At 34.5% G+C, this 24,520-nt stretch overlaps 1 protein-coding gene across 1 annotated transcript in view; it reads left to right on the top strand.

Moving 5' to 3' along the window:
- The first annotated feature begins 6,157 nt into the window (after positions 1-6,157).
- LOC118188460 (cytochrome P450 4c3-like) overlaps positions 6,158-24,520 on the top strand; it is a 105,767-nt gene continuing 87,404 nt past the window's right edge. Inside the window, exon 1 of the mRNA XM_035358891.2 lies at positions 6,158-7,147. Within this exon, the coding sequence (XP_035214782.2) occupies positions 6,961-7,147 (187 nt within the window). The 5' untranslated portion in view covers positions 6,158-6,960. The remainder of the gene's footprint in view (positions 7,148-24,520) is intronic.

Here is a 24,520-nt window from a genome sequence, read left to right as displayed (position 1 = left end):
TCGTATTCTTGTACTAATAAGAATTTTAGTTTCAGTGCCGCCAGCTTGGCGAAGAATGAGTAAAGTAAAAATTTATTTTCTCTTATTCATTTTATGGTAAATTGTAAAAAGCATATGTAGTAAACTTTTGTAAATGTATGTAAATACTTGCATGTTATGTAAAAGTAGAATTTAGTCTAGAAGCATAAAATTGTTGATGCTAAAAGTGAATGCTTAAAAGCAATGAAGTCAAAATTTAAGTATTAAACTGTAAAGTCATGCTTTAGAGCGAAAGCCTGCATGTTTAAAGATGAATGAGGGGGAAGCTAGAATGAATGTGTTTTGTAGGGTTCTCCACCTACATTTGAATTTTTAAGACTGTTAAAGTAGCTCATTGAGTTGTAGAATGTCGAGTAAGGTGTGTCTATTTGGTTGTTGAATTCTAACAAATCATGGTGGTTAGGGGAAGTGTTGTAAGACTAAAACACGAATATTCCCGTTTGACACCACACACGGTGGAGAGCCAGGGTAAAGTTAAATTAATGCTTGAAAAATTGAATGAATGTGAAGTAAGCAATAACTAAGAAAAACGAAACGTTAAAAACAAAAATTTATTGTGTCAAGAAAGTGTAAATTATAATGTATGTAGAAAGATACTGATACTTATTCCTTCCAGATGCTGGAAGGAAAGACCAAGATTGATTGATGAAGTCCAGGAAAAGTTGCTGTAAGAAGAAAGCTTTGTAACGACTAACAGAATTTTAATATATGATTACTACATAAGATTTTTTTTTGTGTAAACGAGGCTTTCGCCAGTTAGTTCAGAATTAGATAAACTTACAACAGGTCGTTTGTAGGACCTGCTTCCAAGTTTTCCAAATTCTGGCAGCGGCAAATGTAGGGTTTATATTTATTTTAACTAACATTTATTTTAAGTTTAAACTATCTTTCCTGTCAAGCCTTACTTTCCCCTGGAACTGCCAATGCCAGAATATGTAAATTTGAGTAGAACGCGCAAGCATTCAAATTATCAGCGGAAGTAGTATGATTTAAATAGAAGGAAACGAGTTCGGTGAGAGAATTCTTCTTACTTCGCGAGCGCGGAGGTAGAAATCGAGAATTAAAGAACCCCGCGTTGCGGCCTATGTGCTTGGCGGGAAGTAGTTGCAATTGTTCCAGTGAGCTTCAAGTCTGCTGAATTAGCTGCGGTATTTGTAAAACGCGGTGAATTAGTTATTTTAGAGAGCCTCGTAGTTAGAATCTTGTCTTTATTTTCTTTTCAGGTTATTATTTTATTTTGACTGCCTAGTTGGCAAAGTTTGTAAGCGTCAAGAGGACGCAATTGTAAATTAGTACGTTGAATAAAAAGGGACTTAAACCCTTTATAAGACTCTGTGGTTTATACAAGCTTTCACAGTCACATCTAGGTTGCGTGCTAGTTAGAGGCGCGCAACGTTATAAATTAATGACGTCTATAGAGGCAGCATGGCTCAATATTCCTGCAGGGGACTTCCAACGACTTGTTGAGTCCATGCCACGTCAAGTTGCTGCATTTCGCCGGGCAAAAAGAGGACCGATAAAATATTAGTAGGTATCCCATGACTTTTGTCACTTCAGTGTATACGCGAAAACACAAATATAATGACTACGTTGTTGTATTCACACTGTAACTAACCTAAATAATCGAAATTTATATTTATGTCGCGATTTTTACTGTAGGCACGTTAAAAATGTCGGTCAGTTCTGCTATTCATTCGAATGTTCACGTCGGTGAGCAGAGGCATCTAGGGTCTAAGACCAAAATCTAATTTCGAAATCACGCAGTAAAAAGGCAAAAAGTTTTTTAACTTAAAAGCATAATTTCTTGTGAACAGCATTTTGGGCTTTCCCCTCCCAAGCAGGCCTTGTTGGTGTGCGCCTGTTGCACCTGCATAGGTAGGGCTCAGTTAATAAGTTTATATGTTTGCTTTCAAGATTATGTGTCTATCAGTTGAAATTTACTTGGAAACAAAATTTTGAATCAAAGCAGGCAACATAGTTTTTAGAGAAATGCGAAAGATAGTGTTGTAATACCTCACTAGATGGCAACACCAACACATGCTTTAAACCAAACTAATAGACGCACGCAAGCAGATGGCAATGGAAGTCTTATTTTTTGACATTGTTTTAGGATTTGAACTGTAATAAATAAATACTGCACAGAAATTTTGAGATTCTCTCACATATGAGTTTGAAATTTAAGTGATTAAGCGAAGCTTCTTTCTTATTAAAATATTCACGCACGTTGAATGAACTGATGCTACGTTTTCATACGTTTTGTTCCTCGCGTAATAAATACAAACTAGTTCATTTCTTGGAGTCCTTCATTAAGGGAATATTATTATAAGGAAAGGAAATAAGAATAAGAAAATAAGGTATAGGAAATCGAAATTTATATTTATGAAATATTATTTAAAGCGAATATTAGACTTAATGGTGTTTTTAAACTCTTCAAGTCCATACATATCTGGATTACGTTACTGTATTTTCAATTTTTGTTTTACCATTTAATTTTTATGAAGCGTATTCATTTAATTTATTTTGAAATGGATGCTTTGTCAGAGAGCTTTCTGAGAGGAATTTTCTCGTGTTTACGTAATAATGAACTACAAAACTAGATAAAATTCTTGTAGTACGGCCTTGTCGCGATTTTGAAAATTGTCGCCAACACAAAAATGACTCGTTTACTGCTCATCATAAAATGTCTCCAAATCCTGTGTGTACCATATAACTAAGATTAAACTCAAAACTGTTCGGGCAGATGACCGATTCCAATGCCTGAAAGGTAAGCTGAGCCATGTACTTTAGTGTTTCAAGGTTTTAGTGTCAAAGGAAACGGTCAGCTTCCGAAATACACAAAAAAAGCTGTCAATTAGCCATATTTTAAATCAGAATTCATAAAAAATCCAAAGAACCACCTTCAGAAAAGTACTGTATCAATGTTTAGACTTTCATTATGAATTTTGAGAAAGAACTTTGAGTTTTTAAAATGCGAAGTAATAGTTTATCTCTAATTGTTACGCAAAAGTTCAGTTATGTATTGTTTATAATTATAATGTAGCTGGAAATTATTTTATTCATGCTGTATTCTTAATATTAACGCTCACAGGGTATCCCTAATCTCATTATTTGTAGAAAATTCACTATTTCATCATCTCCCTTTAGAACGTTTATCACGTGCTGTTGTGGGATTTGTTTCAAAAGCAACTGGTAAATATCTTCTGCTGTCATTGATGCAGCAACTTTTTTCATCGATATCCACCCATTCTTTAAATTCTTCACAATTCATATTTAGCTGGAGAGAAGTTTTTTCAGTTCTTCAAATCCTTCTATTTGATTATATATTAAAAGGTTGCTAGTTTCTCCTTTTCGTACTATACGTGTATTATCGCAGCATAAAATGAGCACACGATCTTTCGAAATTTTATATGCTTTAGTTTAAATAAATATATGTGTTGGGCAGTGCACGATAATATAGATCTATTTGTCGGCATTATAAATGTTTTTAGAAAAGTACTTCGTCGACAATTTAGTTCATTCATTTGACAACCATGCTCTTGCAGCAAGTAAATAAGCATCTTTCTTCTTCACCATGAATTACGTTTGTATACAATGTTTTCTCTTTTCTTCCATCAGCTAAACCATCTATCTAGCTGTAGCTACAAAATCATCTTTTTCAATTTTTCAATTCTCTGCCGCACATCTTTATGGAAATATCTGCTCTACTAATCTTCTTTGATTTTAAAACAAGCTATCTCAAAATGAAAATCGCAATGAGGATACCTGTTATATCTTCCAGATACTATTTTTCTCTACTAGTAGGCGTTGCCAATAATTTTAGAATTCATCATTTTTAAATTTTTAAATTTAGCATTCTTGAGAAAAGTATCTGTGTTGTTAAGCTAATTTAACCTATAGTCTTTTTTATAATGTAGTCTACCCTAACGTGTGCAAAAATCTCAAACGAACACATCCTGAAGAAGATCCATAATTAAGTTGTAGAAACATTAGGTTATTTCGAAGCAGGAGACATGAAAAATGAGCAGTGCCCTCGCCTGGACTCGAACCTCGGATCTCTTGAATACGCGCCTAGTGTGCTGACCATTACACCACGAAGGCATGCTAAAAAGGCGGGAGAACTACCTTATATACTTCCCTTTTAAAGGGAGACTGGGGATTAGGGGACCCAATCGCCAAATCCTGTTGTTGAAGAATCATCATCCACCACCATTTTTAGTTCAAGTTCGGGCACCACTGTAGAGATATTAGGTATTTTTTGGAAGCAGGAGATGTGAAAAATGAGCAATGCCCTCGCCAGGACTCGAACCTCGGGCTTCTCGAATACGCGTCCACTGTGCTGACCATTACACCACGAAGGTGTGCTAAGAAAGCGGAAGAAATACCTTATAAATTTACTTTCATATTCGCATAAAAATGTGTAATTTTCAGAACGAATTTGTCACTTAAAAGGCATTCACCAGAATCTTTAATTTTTTTTTTCTGCCCATGACCATATACTTCCATGAAATTAATAATTCATGCAAACTCGGCAGTGTTTGTCTTTACACGAGATATAAAAATCGTTAGTCCACGAATTTTATCCTGGACAGGATTGCTCCTCACTGGCATTGCCTTGGGAGCCTTACAGGTACTATTAACAAGTAGGTTGGTGTTGGCAGGTACTACTTACAGATAGTATCAGTACTACTTTCTCCATCTCCGATGAATTCAAAAATCTCCCAATCCTCTTCCTCTAGCTTCAAATTACTAGAGAGGACTTTCCGCTTACCGTGTACCTAAAGTAAATCTATGCCACAAAGACACTACGCACTTACAAACTCGAAGCTGCTCCTTAATTCGAACCCAGGCACAACGATGCGGCAGTCAGCAACGCTAACTATTATACTGATCAGGACTGCATAACTGCTTAATAAGCTGAATAATTTAAGAATTAAGAGCTATTTTTAATCCAGGCTATGCTCAGTTATAAAGATCAGAAACATTGATCCCTTTCATGTGTGACCTCTCAGGAAGGGTTTACTCTACTGTCAATCCCGATTAATCAGTCCCCGTTTAAAAAAAAAGCTTAAGTTCGGTTACTGCGAAATAGTGAAGATCATATTCACAAATCATCACAGTAAAACAAAACTGTCTATGGAAATTAGAAAGGGGGGAAGCGTGGGATAACAGCAGTAATAACAAAAGACTAACATTTGAAAAAAACGTTTCATCTACAACAATACGTATACATAATATCTACAACAATACATATACATAATATCTACAACAATACATAATTTAAATATGAGAGTTTGAACTTAATGACCTTATTCGAATTTTTTTGTGAATGTTTCTCTTTAAAGGGCCGTTCCCACTGGGATTTATCTGAGCTAACGGAGTCAGTTCCCTGTGTCGACTAGCTCCGCTGTGCTTGCAGCTCAGATTTTTCAACTTGCTGTACTATTGGAAAAAACTGGTTTTGGAGATGGGTCGGCTACGTTAGTTGTCTCCGTTAGCTCAGATAAGCCTTAGTGGGAACGGCCCTTTAGGCAATTCGATGATTGGTCTTCCCTCTTTTTTTTTTTTTTTTTTTTTTTTTTTTTTCATATCCGTTATTCCTTTTGTTATATTTTCCGACTGCTCTCGAACTGACCATAATTTTGAAATATTCGCGGACTTCCGTCCCTGCTGTATACTGGAGTTAATCAAGACTTAACTGAATTTAAATATATATTTTATTTTCTATGTAATAAAAGCGTCTACCTTATATACTTCCCCTTTTAAAGGGGAATGAGTTAAAGAGGAATAAGAGGCTTAAAGAGGCTGCTTTTAAGAGGAATAAGTCTTATATTATGTAATTCCGTGAAAAATCCTTTTATTTTTTCCATGACTTGAATTTTGGTGTGATTTATCCTCATTGAATGAATTTAAAGCATAATAATTACAATAACTGAAAAGACAACTAGTTACCGATTTGAATTTCCGTGCGGATATTGCGTTTCAGACAATCAACAGACGTCTCTTTTGAGATAATGTTATCGGATTTGTCTGTGAATATTTTCTCTCACAATCTTAAAAATTGATGGAGGAAATGATATCTCAGCTGAACGAACGTCGGAGAGAGCGCAATTTCTCGACCTCCGTTTATTTTTACGAGTCGAGAGTCTTAGTGGGCGTTGCGCCAACGAAAGAACAATCTACATTTCTCGCCTCTCTCGTAAAACTGTTGAAAAAAGCAGTATAATTTATCTTTCGTGGATCTTATAAAGCACTTTATGAAAGATAATCGACCTTATGGATGCGTGAGTTTACATGTTTCGCATAGTGGTTTTATTTTTCCATTGAAAGTCTCTTCAAATTTCAGAAAGCCCTGAAAGTTGCACTTTATACGTTAATGCAGTGTCGGTGGACGTACTATTTAATAATTATTGAAATATTGTTCTAATAATATTCTAGTGGTGATTTCGACCATATTATCGTATATTTCAGATTATATTTTAAATGGCATTTTCTATATCGATGAAATAGTTATAGATATACTCATCAACCAATTTGATTTAATATAATTGTAGCGATTTCAAAATCTTTACTGAATTTCGGAACGTTTTAAAGATAGCATTTTCCTCGTCTGTGAAGTGATTATAATTATAATATTCGAATAAATTTATTATATTTTGTATGTCTACTAATAATGCTGAAATCTCTTAGTGATTATTAGGGTAGGAGAATTCAACAGAATCGGCTAACCACTGAAGCTCAACTGTGTAACATGTTAGTACAACTTACCTGATAATTAAAAATGAAAAGCAATATTTCTATAATTTTTGTGTTTAAGAGAAAAAGTGTCTGCAACAGAAATATTGAGAAATATTAGAAGTTAGTTTACTGATCAATAACAACATCATTGCAAGATCAATAAGCCAAAGATAATTCTTTCCAGATATGTTGTGTTGGTTTATTTTGTGGTCAGCCATCTTAGCCATTTACATAATACAATGGCATATCCGACGGAAGGAACGTATAGCTATTTTACGAAAATTACCAGGAACACCACCCACTTTTCTTATAGGAAACCTCTCCTGGGTGAAAAGCATATATTCCAAAAAACTGGATTTTCATCCTGGTGTATGTAAGTATAGTTACGTTCTCCTAAATTTTATCTTCCACATTTTAATTATAAGATTTGTTATTACATTTACCTTTAAATGTTTAAATAGCAATATTTAATTTTTGCTTTATCTTATCTATTCTGATTATGTAAGCATAACAACTCCCTGCAGAAGATGTAAATAATGTAAAGACTTCAGCTGACAATTAACTGATTATGTACGTTAATTAATAATCAGTTCAATGATTCGTATAGAAATTAATCATTATTATGAGCATTTAACATTCTATAATTTGTTGCCACGTGATATTGTCTGTCTGGAACGAAATGCAAGTGGTAAAAAGTCAATACGATTTGCGGCGAAGAATTCTGGAATTGAACATTATTATCTGATAACCAGATGTAATATCGATACACCTGAAAAGTTTGATTTATTAAATTAGAACTTTAAGTTATGCAATGGGCTTATAAATTGTATTACATTCAATTTAATTGCCAAGCATTGATATTGCATGTTTACTCTGCATAAGAGGGTGTTAAGTTTCAATAATTAGTACTTTAAGAAAAGAGGTTGTAAACCTTTCGTTACACTAAACTGAGTGGAACGTGTTTTAAGAAAATTTCCCAACTTTTATTCTGTGTCTGCAAATATTCAACACATATCTTTGTGACTTTTTTACTAATGCATTATTGATGCATGAGAACATGTGCTTTACGTACAAACATGTTTTATCTGTTAGTAACACACTGAACAGGAGTTTTAGTTCCTGAAAAAATCACGTATGTTTATGCTAAAATCACATTTGTCATAAGTCCATCGTTAATCGATGTCGAATCCTTTATTTATTTTAAATGTTATGAAAATGTATTAGTCACTATTATAAAGTTAATCAGTTAGAAAATCAATTTATATCTAAATCAGTTCAATTCAATGTAGCCAAAGTCCTGTTCCACTATATCACAAATTTTGAGTGAAATCGTAATTTCAAGCAAGCACTCCAGATAAAACAAGTTCCGGTATTTGACTGTGCAAATGGGTCGTACTGTTAATAGAAAATTATTTTATTAACATAACATTTTATTTAGCATTTACTAAAACTGATCTTGGTGCTAGATGCTGAATGAATGTCTGAATTTTCCTGAGAAGAACTAACGGGAATATTAAAAAAGCTGAGGAAGAAAATTTTCTATGTGAAAATGTGATCTTGTCAGGAAAAGAAATTTTTATGGGCCATAGACATCTGGCCAAAATGGCTTCAAACGGATTCGAAGCCAAAATTAAAATACAATTTTATCTGACTACGAAGAATGCAAATCAAAATGCTTACCCTTTTTTTCAATCCTCAGTATCATGTTTTGTTTCTATTAATTTACTCACCTTTCACTATTTTGAGCTTTTCACTTAATTTTTATGAATCTTTTAAAATTTATTATTATTGATTTTTTTCATTTTTCATTTTTCACTTTTCAATGTGAAATATATTATACCGAAAGGAATGTTAGTGCCAAATGGAATATCTGTCTTGAAACGGCGTACCGCTTTTCAAATTGTTACCACCAAATATTACCGCCTTGTTTTAGATTTAGAGAAATTAAATAATGAAGAATCTGCCTGAATGTATGCATGTTTATCGCATTGTGAAGAAAACAACTGTACCAAGAGACTTCAAATTTTGAATAACATAGTTCTCTAACCGAATATGAGTATCTGCAAGCTCGAATTTGGAATTCGTTTTTTTATTATTTTTTTTTCGTATTTTGTAAAAGTTTAACGAATTTTTGATTAATAAACTCAACGATTTCAAAGCGAGCAGTGGCAACACTGTATGGGAAAAAATTATCTCCAACGCACGAGACTGTCTATCGGAAATTCTAAAGATATGCTGTTTTTAAATATTTTTTAAGCCAAAGAGACATTAGTGCAAATGCTCTCGAAACGTGTATACGTATGTAGATGGAAAAAAAAAAAAAAAAAAAAAAAAAAAAAAAAAACGCCCCTTTGGGCGAAATATAAAATCTGAAAGCTTTCAGATTTAATTTTTTTCTTTCTTTTTCATTAATTTAATTTAGTTCATTAACACTTGTAACCTTTTATATTTTACTTGATCTTAATTATTCATTGCAATTATTCAAATTGTTTTATTTATTACTATTTTATTCATTTATTTTTGTTCACTCTTACAGGCGGCTCACATAAAGCTCCATCATTTCTGATTTTAGAAATTAAGCTATGGTTGTAATATTAGATATTAGAGATTTTCATGCGTGAGCGATCAAGACAAAGTCTTCAGTTAAATAAGCGAACGGAAATAATCTGTAAAACTTCATAAAATATGGCTGTAAAAACAATGAATTCTTTTGTTATCAGTATCAAATTCAGAAATGTATGTATGCATGTATGCATGTATAGGTTAATGTATGCATGCATATATGTTGTATATATGTGTGTGTATACACACACGTATAGGCACATATACACGTGCGTACTTTACATACATTTCTGAATACAGTACCGATAACAGAAGAGTACTAAAACAATAAAATTTGAAGTCGAATGATAAATCATATACATTTATTTCTCAAAAGGAGTGCTGCTATTTAGAGGCCTTGATGATATGCTGGTTGCACAAACTGATAAAAAAATATAGTATTTGTATTGAAAAATATGAAATCAATCGTACTGTGAAACTGTAATACGTCCAAGCAAACGTAACAGAATCCTTATTTTTATAATGAGTTTGAACTGGCGATGTTTCTTGAATAAAGATAAATTTCCTTCGACTATTTTTTTTTTTTTTTAATTTTGTTAAATAAACTTAACACTACGCTGAAAATTATTTGAGTTCATATCTCTGTATTTCTGCCTTGACATAGAAAATAAACTTGTATATGAATTTATATTTAATATAAACAGCAGTTGTATTTGTTTTATACCTAATATAAACAGAAGTTGTATTTTTGCCATTATCAGCATCACCACACAAGAGGGTGTTAAGTTACATAATTATTGTAACTTAACACCCTCTTATATGGAGTAACCATGCGATATCAATGCTTGGCAATTAAATTGAATGTAATACAATTTATAAGCCCATTGTATATCAATTTATACCTAATATAAACAGCAGTTGTATTTTTTGCCAATATCAGCATCAAACTCTACCACAGTCCATTTTCGTTAGCACTACAATAAATGGGTGCTTGAATAACTGATTGTACATAATGTCATGTGCTTAAACCAAGCAAAATTGAATTATGATTCTCTGATGTAAATTGTTTGCAAACCTTAACTAAAAAGATTTCTAATTCAGACTTAAACTCGTAAATTTTAAACTGCACATTTTATTATTTTATATGCTGAGAAGCGTTTAACAATATCGCGAAAATATTATTATAACTATCTTATAATATTATTTTCGCGATATTGTTATAAATAACATATAATGCTAACTTCTATTCATTAATATTGTAAGGTATATCTCCCTTCTTACCTAGTGTCTTCATGTTGTAATTGGAAGCACATCCGCCTAGCAATCGGGAAATCTGAAGTTTCCGGCGAGATCATTGCTCATTTTTCGTATTTGCAGGCTTCAAAAAAATTTGGTTTTGGCAAAGCTTGTGACTCTGCTCTATAACTTTAAAAAATATAATGTGAAGTAACATGAATTTTATGAAAACTCAGGGTAAACTTGTATCGTAGAAATTTTTCAATTGATCCACATTTGTGGAAATCGTCTTTCCAGCTTCGATTTACAATATCATCACTTTGCCTTTAATATTCGCAACTACAAAAGGCCCTTACAATTTGTTTTTATTTTTTCGTTGGATGACAGCTCATGTTTTATTTTTAATACTTTGTTTTCAATATTTATACTGGCCTTCCTTCATCTTTTATCGCAATGCAACTTTTACTTTACTCCGGTTTTATCCGTCATTTTGAGTGCCTCTTGGATGAACATTTGAATGTTAATCTTCTTCCCTATTCTGCAAATAAAATAATTTAACTAAGATTGTCATAAATTTTTGTCTCCAGAACAACTCTCCTGGCGCATTATCAGTCATCTCGTGCTTAACTGACCGCAGTGCATTAGCTAAATCCTCAGTGTGGACATCCTAGCAGTTGTGATTCATCTTAACATAGCAACGAATTATCTGCATTATATTCCCCTTCGCGTACTCAGCGATGTTTGGTTGAGGTCTGAACGGGTAATTTTTATATACGTTATTTCAGATCAGTCATAGCTTTTAAAAAATATCACTAATAAATTGCAGTTCATTTTCCGAAATTATTTTAAGTGAAATCCCAAACTTAATGCATGTTTTTAACAGTGAATTTGCAACTAAATTAGCTGATGTACAACGCAATAGTATTAATTAACATCATTTAAAAAAATTATTTATGAGTGCTATCAGTAATAGTAAACGTGTGCTACGAATTTCGTATATATTTAATGATTTTAGTGAACTTATATGTAAAACTGTAGTCTCTTTTGTATAATGTAACATTAAAATCTGAAGAGGCAATGTTTTCCCGAAAAAAAAATAAGAATACAGAGAACAGTCTGTTTAACACTGTACAAATTTCTATCTTGCTAAATCGGCGATACGTGGCCGAGTTGGCGACGGTTTAAAAAACTAATTTTTGCCTCTAAATTTGGCGAAATATCGCCAAAAGTTTGCAAACTTGGCGACAAGTTGTTTGCTTGTTTGTGTAATTATGGCAAAGCCTCGAGGGCTATCTGCCTAAGGGGAGGGATGCCTTCGTGGAGGACTTTCTAAGGGAAACTGGCTCGTATACACGTTACACATAGGGAAAACCACGAAAATGCCCATGCAGCCAGCCCGTTCGCGGAATTCGAACCTCGGACCGAACTACCAGTGTTCAGCGACTTTACCGCTCGGCCGCTGGTGGGCCGGTGACATGTTGATCCGGTCCATGTATAACTGTAATCAGTATTTTGAATGAATAAATGTAATTTATATATGTAACCTTAACCGTATCCGGCCCTCATATACCCTCTAGTAATTTCCAGAAGCAGAATTCTACGACTTTCCATTTCTACGACTCAGATTATGCCAAACCGCCAAGTTTTGTAAAAATCGCACGAGTAGTTTTTAAAAAATTAGCTCTCAAAATTTTAACTCCTCAATGTTAACTAAATTTAATATATATTTGTTAATATCTCTTTTTTATTAAACTTATTTGTTTCTTCCTTTCCCATTTCGAAATTTAGGTTCATTCCAAATAACAGTCACCCCTTTTTTATGATTTAATTTTAAAATTTGTATTTTTAAATAATTTTTATAAATTTTTCGAAAACAATTTTGATTATACCCTATAACATTTTTACAATCATCTTAAAGTAGATGTTTTTCTAAGAATACCTGCAAAAAATTGCAGTTTTTATTCAAAATATATTGGTCCGAAGATATACGTGAATTTATATATCGGTGCGTTTTGAAATTTGGCATATTTGTTGAAAGCGATAATAACATCAAATGGGGTGTAATGTATTTTGCAGTAATTGACAAAACAGGCAATCTTCTTATTAGAACATAAATTTTATTTCTAATTCACGGAGATAGATAATTTGAAGAAATTCTTTAGTGGCAAAACTTTCATACTACTACTAGTTGGTAAAAAAAACTTCAGAATTCTAATTTTTAAAACAATTTCTCACGTTGTTGAGCAAAGTTTACATAATTCAAATATGGCGTTGCCACTTTAACAATAAATATAGTTATTTATTAAATAACAAGATATTACAACCTCTCCCCCCTCCAGATAAACGTACAATACAGAATTGAAATACAAGAAATACCATAATTCCATATTCTGAGGTAGAGAGGAGGAAACAAAATAATCTTTTTATCTATATAGAGAAACAAATTATTTAATCAGGATAGGGAGTACGAATTAATGCGTCTACATTTTTATGGTTTTTACCACTTCGATGATCGTGTAATTGTAGGGTTGTAGTACTAGTACCCATCTCATAAGTCGTGGATTTAGACTCACATTATTTTTGAGCCAAACTAAGGGATTATGATCGGTCATGATGAGGAATTTAGTATGCCCGTCTAAATAACATTGAAGTTTCTTTACAGCCAATGTTATCCCGGGGCATTCCCTTTCTGTGGTAGAGTACTTTTTTTCAGTTTCTGTAAACTGAGGTATAATACTGGATGTTCATTGTCTCGCTCATCTTTTTGAGCTAAAATGACACCCATACCAGAGTTTGAAGCATCAGTTTGCAAAATAAACTCCTTATTGAAATCAGGTGAATGTGATAGAGGCTTTTGCGGCAGTTTTACTTCTTCAACAACTCCCTCTTCTCTGTTTAAAAACTTCTCCTTGACTTGCATATCAACTCCAGAACTTGGCAATTCATCTAGAGCTCTTAACTGAAAATCGTTTAATTTTATCAGGTTTTTTTTTTTTTTTTTTTTTTTTTTTTTTTTTTAGATAGTTTTCGCTCGTTGCGAGATGAGCCTTTTTACTTATCTGTTACTTTTATTCTCATTGAATATGGCAACTTTGAGTATCCTTTATCATGTTTATGGCCTTTTTGCTAAGTTTTCTGACGCGAGCTTAGATTCTGAATGTATTTTTAATTTCTCAGCTTTAGACGCACCTTCATGAGTTCTTTTATAAGAAGTTCTTTGATCTGCTGTTAACAAACTGTCAAAAACATCTTTACTTTTTGGGTAAGAAAGGAACTGAGGAACTTGTAGAGGAATAATCACACACATTATCCATAGACGATGAATCACCAGGTAAATAAGGTGAGTCAACTTCCATATCAATAACTTCAGTTTTCTCATCAAGATGAGATGAACGCTTAGATTTTTTGTCAGATTTCTGTGAAGCATTGACAGAAGCTTGACTTTTAGGAGGGTGAGTATTGACCAAATTACCTTGAGTTTTAGCACTTGTAGGGTTTATATTTATTTTAACTAACATTTATTTTAAGTTTAAATTATCTTTCCTGTCAAGCCTTACTTTCCCCTGGAATTGCCAATGCCAGAGTATGTAAATTTTAGTAGAAAGCGCAAGGATTCAAATTGTCAGCGGAAGTATTCTGAGTTAAATAGAAGGGAAACGAGTTCGAAGGTGTGCTTTCTTGCTTCACGAGCGTGGAGAGGGCTAGTTAGAAATTGAAGAACCACGCGTTTCGGCCTGTGTGCTTGCCTCGGCAGTTTGTTAATCTTTCACCGTAATATTCAGAAGTTTGCTGAATTATCAGCGTTATCTTAGAACGCGGTGAGGTTAGTTACTTTTAGAGAGCCTCGTAGTTAGAGTCTTGTTATTATTTTCTTTTCAGGTTCTTATTTTTATTTTACCGCCGGGTCGGCGTAGTTTGTGAGCGTCAAGAGCACGCATTTGTAATTTCTAAAGTTGAATAAAAAGGGATTTAAACCCTTCTCAAGACTTTGGTATACTTTCCAGTTCTTAGCAGTCACCACTATTGTTGCGTGCAGGTTGGAAGCGCGTAACGTTACATTAGCGCCCGAACACTTGTCGAACTGAAATGGCCGAAAATTGGATGGAAGTTGCTGAACAACAACAAGAAATGGCAAGCCAATTGGAAGAATTTGGATACCTGGTCCAGACGATGAGAGCGTCAATTAAGCCAAACGTCAATTTCGACGGAAAAAATTCGGTGGCGATATTTCTAGAAAGCCTCGACAATCACTTCCAGCTCTACCCTGTGCCTGAAAGACAAAAAAATGCCATCGCCACATTTGCACTAAGAGGACAGGCCGCGCTATGGTGGAAGAATATAGGCAAATTTTTATTAGGGGAATTCGGAGGCCAGACATATACATTTGAAAATTTCAAAAAATCGTTATTAAAGGCCTTCCCCATAGTGAAAGATCGAGCAAGGCTAGAAGCCGAACTATATAGTTTTTATCAACGGAATATAGAAGAGTTGACGGACTTTATTCTGCGAAAAATTAAGCTGACGGATATGCTGTATGGGAAGAAACCCGACGCGGAGATTATTGAAATAATTTTACCAAGATTGTTACCTGCTGTTCAAGACTACTTCGAAATTAGAAACCCAAGGACATTGCGGGAGCTCTTCGAATTGGCGGTCAAGTTTCAAAATCGCAGAATAGCGGAAATAGCTAGAGGGGCATCGTATTCTCAAAGTATCTTAAGGCAATCTTCAAATGAGCAGACCAGAAATGCAAACCGCTCTTATGGGGGAAATAGCTATCAAGCTAACTCATCGAACCTCGAAGGTCAAGGCCCAAAAAGGAAATTTGAAAATAAACGTCCGCGTACCCAGAAGGCAGAAGTTGAAAGGAAAGCTTTAAACGAGTAGAGGGGCCTATGAAAGCGAGGGTCCAGACTCCGGAAATTTAGAGAAAACCCTCAAAAAGACACTTAAATACGGTCATCGTAAGGAACTCGAAGTTACCAATTATACAAGTCCTGGTTGGCGATGTACCAGTAGAAGCCCTAATCGATACAGGAGCAGAAGGTAATTTTATGAGTGATATTTTTTTTAAGAACTTTAATAGGTTTCGATTATTTAAAAATAAAAACACAGAAATCATAGCAGCGCAAGGACAAACTTGTCAATGTATCGGAAAACTATCTTTAAAAATACAACTTCAAAACGAAACCCTTAAAGTATTAATTTTTGAAGTAAAAAATTTGCAAAATTCACTTATTTCAGGTATGGAGTTTTTAAGGGCCGCGAAGGCCAAACTCAATTTTCAGGACAGTTCTATTGTACTGGAGATGGACCGGAGGGTGGTGGAACCAGTGGAACAACCGCAAGTCGACCTTAGCCATTTGAATGTCCATGAAAGTCAAGCCATCAAGCAAGTGGTGAGTACTTTTTCAAACTTGTTTTCAGAACGGCCTGGTAGCTGTCAAATAGTTACGCATGAGATACAGTTAACTGCCGACAAACCCTGTAGGACTAAACCTTATCGCTATGATAAACAGAAAGAGCTAATCATAGAAGAACATATTCAGGAAATGTTAAAGAACAAAATAATAACGCCCATAAATAGTGAGTACGCGAGTCCAGTCGTACTATGCAGGAAAAAGAACGAGTTTCCTCCTTCGGATAAAAGGGCTTGGAGGTTTGCTATCGATTACAGAAAACTGAATAGTATTACTAAATTCCCAGTTTACCCTTTGCCGGTTATAGAGGAAATTATTAGAAAGATTAAATCTACTAGATACATGACTACTTTGGACTTAACGTCTGGCTCCTATCAAATAGCTATGAGATCCGAAGACATACATAAAACCGCGTTTATAACAAAATCGGGCACTTATGCATTTTTACGCATGCCCTTTGGGTTGTGTGGGGCCCCATCAACATTCCAGAGAGCTATGGACATTGTTCTAAAGCCTGTCCTAGGAAAATCGACATTAATCTATCTAGATGATATAATTATAACGAGTAGTACGTTGGAACAACATATTAAAGATCTAGAAGACGTTTTTAAATTATTAAAAGAGACCGGTCTTACAATTAACTCCTCAAAATGCAAGTTAGAAACTAAAGAACATAAATATCTGGGTTATAAAATTTCGCAAAAGGGTATAGAAACTCAGGATTCAAAAATAAAAGCTGATCCAGAATTTGGAAGTATCTATGCATATTTGAAAGACCCCGAAAGCTTTGAGCACACAGATATCGATGCGATAAGAAATAGAGCAGAAAACTATGAAATAATAGATAATTTATTATTTTATACGAAAACAACAAACGAAAATCTCGAGTACAAACCAGTCATCCCAGCCTCGCTTCGACTAAGCATTTTGAAGGAACTACACGACGCGAAAACAGCGGGTCATTTAGGGGTCAGAAAGACTTTTAAAAGGGTACGCGAGGCGGTATATTTCCCGCAATTATACAAAATAGTAACGGCGTATGTCAGGTCCTGCAATCAATGTCAGTTAATAAATGATATTAATTACAGCCCGGCCGGGTACTTAAATAGCATTCGCGCTACATTTCCGAATGAAATTTTAGGCATAGATCTTCTTGGTCCTTTTCCCCAGAGTGAGTTAAATAAAAATCGTTTTCTTTTAGTAATTGTAGATAATTTTTCAAAATGGACAGAAATTGTTCCACTTAAACGCGCGTCAGGCAAAACAGTCGCAGATGCTTTCTTACATAGATACATTTTAAAATACGGTGCACCGATAAAAGTCATTAGCGATAACGGTAAAGAATTCCTTAGTCAAATATTTGAAAACATATGCACTGGACTTGGCATACGCCATATCAAAATGGTTCCGTTTAGACCACAGGCAAACATAGCAGAAAGAGTTAATAAAAAAATTGTAAAAATAATTTGAAGTTATGTTAGCACACATCACAAGCGCTGGGATGGCTACATAAATGAGTTAGCTTATGCTTTAAGAACAGCAAATCACGATACTACGGGAAAACCTCCAGCAGAATTATTTTTAGGACGAAATTTAATTACGCCATTAGATAAATTATTCTTTGTGCAACAAAGAGAGCAAGAATTTAAACAGAAAGACGTGCAAACACTTATTGACCAGGCGGTTAAAAGCTCGGATACGGCAAGAAATAGACAAAAGTTATATTACGATAGAAAACGCCGTGAAGCAGATTTTAAAGTTGGGGATAAAGTGTTTAAGCGGAAATTGTCTTTATCAAGTGCCCCAGACAATTTTACTGCAAAGTTAGCTCCAAAATTTGAAGGCCCCTATGTAATTCAGGAAATCAAGGGAGTCGTATTGTACCTTAAGAACGAGAGAGGGGAAATCTGTAAAGCAAGTCCCGACCAGGTGAAAAAATATTATAATCAAAATGAATTTGAAATCCTTAAAAGTTTCTTGCAGGACTCAAGCGTAAAAGAAGTAGAAGGTCCAGATGTAACGTCACCCGTTCCACCACCCAAGAAGCAGAGAACTGAAGAGAAACCTAGCCCTTCTACAACCCATGCGACGGTACCGAAAGGAAGAAATGAAAGCGGTCAGACTCCAGCATTTAAGAAATACAAGAAAGCAGAGCCGCCGCGTAAAGAAACCTTGATAAAGAGGAAAACACCACTTACAACGTATCGCAGTAGAAATTCTACATCGAGGAGAACGCTTCCGGGCCAGAGAGTCAGGTGCAAACAAGGCCGCCGTTCCCGAGAACGAAAAGACAGCAGGAGGAACGAAAAGACCACCACCAACAGAAGAAATTCAAGCATGACTCCAGACCGGAGGACGCCAAGACCAGCCGTCCAGGGGAAAAACGGAAAAGACAGCAACCCGGCGACTACCACTCCAAGAGGCCAGCATGCAGAGGACGAAAAAGAAAAAGACACGTGGACGACACTCGGAGGACACTAAGGAGAAGACTGCCGTCGATGAAACCTGTAACGTGGGAGCAATTCTGCCGCAAGAGGATGTCGGAGTTTCAATCATCGAAAACTCAAAGATAAGTTAAAATCTTCTATAAAATTTTTTTCTTTTGTTCCGAAATGTTATGCGTAAATACGAAGTTCTATGTTTTGACGGAAATTGACTCGGTTGAGACTTAGTTTTGTTTTACTTTATTTAGCTAAGGCAAAAGTATTATTTTCTTTAAGTATAAAATCTAAGAACAAGCAGTTTCTGTTGGTCGAAAGACTAATTCTGTTATGTTAAAGCCAAAATTTAGCCGATGATAAAAATAACTTCGTATTCTTGTATTAATAAGAACTTTAGTTTCAGTGCCGCCAGCTTGGCGAAGAATGAGTAAAGTAAAAATTTATTTTTCTCTTATTCATTTTATGGTAAATTGTAAAAATCATATGTATTAGAATTTTGTAAATATACGTAAATACTTGAAAGTTATGTAAAAGTAGAATTTAGTCTAGAAGCATAAAAGTTTCGATGCTAAAAGTAAATGCTCGAAAGAAATGAATTCAAATTAAGTATTAAACTATAGATAAAATCATGCTTTAGAGCGAAAGCCTGCATGTCTAAAGATGAATGAGGGGGAATTTAGAATGAATGCGTTTTGTAGGGTTCTCCACCTACACTTGAATTTTAAGAATGTTAAAGTAGCTCGTCGAGTTGTAGAATGTCGAGTAAGGTGTGTCTATTTGGTCGTTGAATTCTAACAAATCATTGTGGTTAGGGGAAGTGTTGCAATACTAAAACACGAATATTCCCGTTTGACACCACACATTATGGTGAACCAGGGTAAAGTTAAATTCATGTTTCAATACTTGAATGAATGTGAATTAAGCAGTAACTAAGGAAAATAAATCCTTCAATATTCAGTGTCAAGAAAGTGTAAATTATAATGTATTTAGAAAGATACTGATACTTATTCCTTCCAGATGCTGGAAGGAAGAGAACAGATTGATTGCTGAAGTCCAGGAAAAGTTGCTGTAAGAAGAGCAAATTAACTAAGTATCTACAGAAATTTATTCTACCTTTTGTGAGATAACAGATTTCTTTTACGTAAACGAGGCTCTTAAAATTTAGTTCAGAATTGTGGAAACTTTTCAACAGGTCGTTTCTAGGACCTGCTTCCAAGTTTACCAAATTCAGGCAGCGGCAAATGTAGGGTTTATATTTATTTTAACTAACATTTATTTTAAGTTTAAATTATCTTTCCTGTCAAGCTTTAGTTTCCCCTGGAATTGCCAATGCCAGTGTATGTAAATTTTAGTAGACTATTTAAATTTTAGTAAATTTTAGTATATTAGTAAATTTTAGTAGTTTTCAGTTTCTTATTTTTATTTTACCGCCGGGTTGGCGTAGTTTGTGAGCGTCAAGAGCACGCATTTGTAATTTCTAAAGTTGAATAAAAAGGGATTTTAACCCTTCTCAAGACTTTGGTCTACTTTCCAGTTCTTAGCAGTCACCACTATTGTTGCGTGCAGGTTGCAACGTTACAAACTGTTATTTGTTTGGTTCTGTATCAAAGATGTATAGTTCTGCATTTGATCCCTATATTTTTCAGGAATAACAATTAATTTCCGTTATTTCCATTTTTATCTAATTTCTTTTTCCTCAACAGCCCGTTTTCCTTTACTTTGAAATCATTTCCGAAATTTTCACTTTTAGCTTCGCTAAGCAATGAGGCTACATCTCTGCTTTGATTCTGAGATTCAATTAATTCCTTTGAATTAACATTAATTATTTTCTTAATTTCTTTGTCTTTCTCATCAGCTTGTGGTAAAATATCTTCATCAGTCTCAATAACAGACAGTTCTTCTTTTTTCCCCAGTTCGGTGTCTCTATTTCGATCTTCTTCAAGAGATCGTTTTACTTGAGATCGTGTCAAAACCGCATTTATCCTTTCTAACTTTAAGAATTGTTCATCTTTGAACAACTGAACAGTTTTTTTACGCAATACATATCTGCCAGGATCATTCGTAACAACAGCTGCCTTTGTCTTTATATGGCCAAGTTCACAATTAATTTCAACTTCAGCTAACAGTAGACATACTAAATAGTCGTTTAAAAGATATTGTACCCAGACATGTTCTCCAGTCATTTTTGCGTTACATCTATGTATTTTCGAGAAATAACATCTACTGTGGCTCCTGTGGCTCGAAGAATAGGTATTTCATAACCATTAACTAAACCGTTAGTTGTATATGTCTTTAACAAATCATCATTCGAAAATACGCAATTTACTTTTTCATTTGGTTTTAAGCGAGTGCACTGAGGCTTAAAATGTTGGTGTGATCCACACTCGAAACAACGTGGTCGATATCTTTTGTCATACAAATTTTCTTGGTTCTTGTTTTGAAATTGACTTCTTCGTCGGTGATCTTTCTGGTATTTTGAATCATCCCATTTATCAGAATGCTTAAAATGAGGCGGATACTCTCTTTTTTTTCACTAAATTATCATAACGAGGTTTAAATGATACTTTGTTAATTTTCTCAGTCTGACTGGCAGAAAATTTCGGTTTTATTGTTTTTCTCACATCTTCAAAATCTTCAATTTTCTTAACCATCTCAGTGGGTAAATTAGGGTAGTCCATTCATCCATAAAATGTTCTTTGAAATCAGGAGAAGTACGCTTTTTAATTTGATCAACCACCATGAAATCTTTTAGCTGTTCAAAAGTTTTAATGTTTAATCCGTTAAGCCGTCCTTCTAAATAATTCTTTAATTCATAGTAGAAATCATACCAAGTACTTTCAGTAGATTTTTGGTGTTTATTAAATAGTTGCCGAAATTTTTCCGCACTCAATTTAAATCGTTGAAACAGTAAAGTTTTTACATATTCATATTTTTTCGTGTCCTCTTCTGGTTCTCTAGCAATAAGCTGAACAATGTCAGGAGGCAGCAATGAAATAAGTTGAGTCACTTGATTTTCAGCTGGTATATTCATTATTTTAGCTTGACGCTCAAATAACATCAGAAATAAACTTATTTCGTCTTCTTTAGGGTTGAAACGTGGCATGACATAGTGAATTCTGATTTTTAAGGGCTGCTCAGGTAACTGCGTAATTTCTACCGGCTGTGCTGTGGCAGCCATTGCTTCCAACTGAAGTTACTGTAGTTCAAAGGCTCTAATTCGCTCTTCTCTTTCACGCTCTTCTTTTCTTTCTCTTTCTTCTCTTTCGCGTTCTTTTTCTCTTTCTTCTCTTTCACGTTCCTTTTCTTTTTCTTCTCTTTCGCGTTCTTTTTCTCTTTCTTCTCTTTCACTTTCTTTTTCTCTTTCTTCTCTTTCGCGTTTTTTTTTCTCTTTCTTCTCTTTCGCGTTTCTTTTCTCTTTGTTCTCTAATTGCAGCCAGTAGTTCTCGAGTAAACTCCTCATCATAACCGGGACTTTCAGTAACCAGTTTATGTAACTCAGCAATCTTAAATTCAGGTTTCACGGTTAAACCTAACTCTTCTGCTAGTACTTTTAAATCCTGTTTTTTACTCCTAGCTAAGAATGACATGTTGACACAAGTTACCTTTATTAGGCTTCCTTTTGAAATTGAATCTGAAAGATCGTACTTGTTTTAAAAATGTATAATTTCTGGCGAAACTTAATTTCTCAAATACGAAATTCATACTAACCAATTGAAAAGAATTATTTAAACAACTTTGCTAGGTTGGCACAAAATAATATAATACTACGCCGGGTTGACGTTTTAACTCACTATTCACAAGCCTCGTTAGCTATAACTATATAAACACCTTTGCCAGTTAGGCAATGCAGTGGAATTTTACCCACGTCAGTTTGACGATTTTACTATCTATCTCCACGCCTGGTTGGCGATAACAAAAAAATTTTTGCCATTTTGGCAGTACACTTTTTACAACGTCGGGATGACGTTGCTATCTACCACACGCCTGGATGGCGAGAACAAAGAAAAAACTTTTGCCAATTTTGCAGTATAATCAAATTACACTACGTCAATTTGACGTTACTACTTGTTTTCTACGCGCCTGCTTGGCAACAAATTCAAAAACTCAGCTAGCAGTTCTTTTTTTTTATATATATAAATGCCGGGATAGCGTACATATATCAATTATCAACAAAAAAAAAATCAATACAAATAACAGTAAAGGCTAAATAATAATTTAAAATACTTTTCTACCACAAATATCAATTATAAATTACTCTTAATATTTTTAGTATTAGTTATTTTACACAGAAACCTTTACTATTTAAATATAATTCTGAAATGAAATACTAAAATTCAATAAATACTTTTTTTTAATGAAAACCAAAAGTTAATCTTATCTTCGAAGATCAGCAGTATCCTGTTTTTGACAATTTTTTGCTCGGAGGCAAGTTATAGAAACACAGAAGTTAACCTTTGAATGATCCGCTTCAAATCTGGCTTTAAAACGGCAGACTTCTTACATCCATTTCTCCTTGAAATAAACTTCAATTAGTACTACCAAACTTGTTCTTAAAAATTTCTGCAACGTTCTGGGATTAGGAGACCAGCATCATCGAAATTGATAATTGCACTCCTAATTTCCAGTATCTCGGTGGAACCTCCAATTAATTACGACTGTAATGTATTTAGCAGTAATTGACAAAACAGGCAATCTTCTTATTATAACATAAATTTTATTTCTAATTCACGGAGATAGATAATTTCAAGAAATTCTTTAGCGGCAAAACTTTTATACTACTACTAGCTGGTAAAAAAAAAAAACTTCAGAATATTCTAATTTTTGAATCTGAGCAACGTTTACATAATACAGATATGGCGTTGCCACTTTAACAATAAATATAATTATTTATTAGATAACAAGATATTACAGGGGTTTAGGTACTTTGTTAAAATTATTTGAAAGTAGGAATGATGTGACTTTTTTCCGCTCATGCACAATGTAAAAAGGTAGGAACGATGTGACTTTTTTTTTCTTTCAACACAATGGAAGGGAAAGAAAATTGGTTGCCATATATTAAGAAGTTCGCAAACTGAAAAAAAAAAAAAAAAAGCGCCAAGATAAATTTTTAACTTTCTCCGTAAATATCGCACCAAATTTTACAAAATTTAATAGTTAGGCAAAATTTGAGTCGTAGAATATGAAAAAAGAACAATGCTATATATTAATGTAATATATATCCGAAGTCACGGTTTCGAGACATGAAAAACGGCATCAATCGACCTAGTATAAAGGGATATATAGAATTGTCCCCCCCTTTTTTTTCGCGGTGTACGTGCGAGTTCGTGGATTTGGAGTGAATAAGGACAACAGTTGAAGGAAGTGTTGAAACACTATTTATTAGCCAGTATTTTCAGGACAGCTCCAAAATCCCGTTTACAGACGTCGAAGAGTACCGTAAACACGCTGAAACAATCAGCGACACAGCCTTCAGACTATCGGGCTATAACGGTAAAGGCACCTTCACGGCAAAGTACCAGAGTACAGCTTTCGGCTCTGCTCTGTCGTTCTCGGAATTCTACATACTCTCGAGACTCTCCACGCTACAGCTCGCGATGCACTCGACGATACACTAGAGTACAACTCCCGACTCGGTTCGGTCGTTCTCGGACCTCAACACGCTCTAAGATGAAACTCGACAATGCACTAACTGGCGATACACTAAGAGACTCTCTCAATGCACTTGACGACCAACTCGGTACTAGACTACCAGACACTCGCTCACTGACTATTGACTGCTCGACTAGGCACTGACTTTCCGCGTGGCAGCAGGATTTATATAGCTTTTGGCCTGCGTTCGAGAACAGTCTGGGTCAAACTGGTAAGAATTCATTTCAGAAGTTTCTCCATCCGTCTATGGCATATCGCCAATTTTCCCGCCAAATGGGCGATTTCTACCCAAATATGGCAGCCCTGCCTTCCCTTGCCATTTTCTGGCAACCGTAAACCTGCTTTACTGGGAAGCTATCTTACTGCGGCCGGGCATTTCATAATAATATATACGTACGTACATAGAGACGTCATGAAAAACTCCATTTTTAATTCATT

This window comes from Stegodyphus dumicola, chromosome 1 (genome assembly GCF_044657685.1).
Source record: "Stegodyphus dumicola isolate Sdum_Otavi_A_Nest chromosome 1, ASM4465768v1".
Taxonomy (NCBI): Eukaryota; Metazoa; Arthropoda; class Arachnida; order Araneae; family Eresidae; genus Stegodyphus; species Stegodyphus dumicola.
This window is presented reverse-complemented; position numbering and strand designations above follow the sequence as displayed.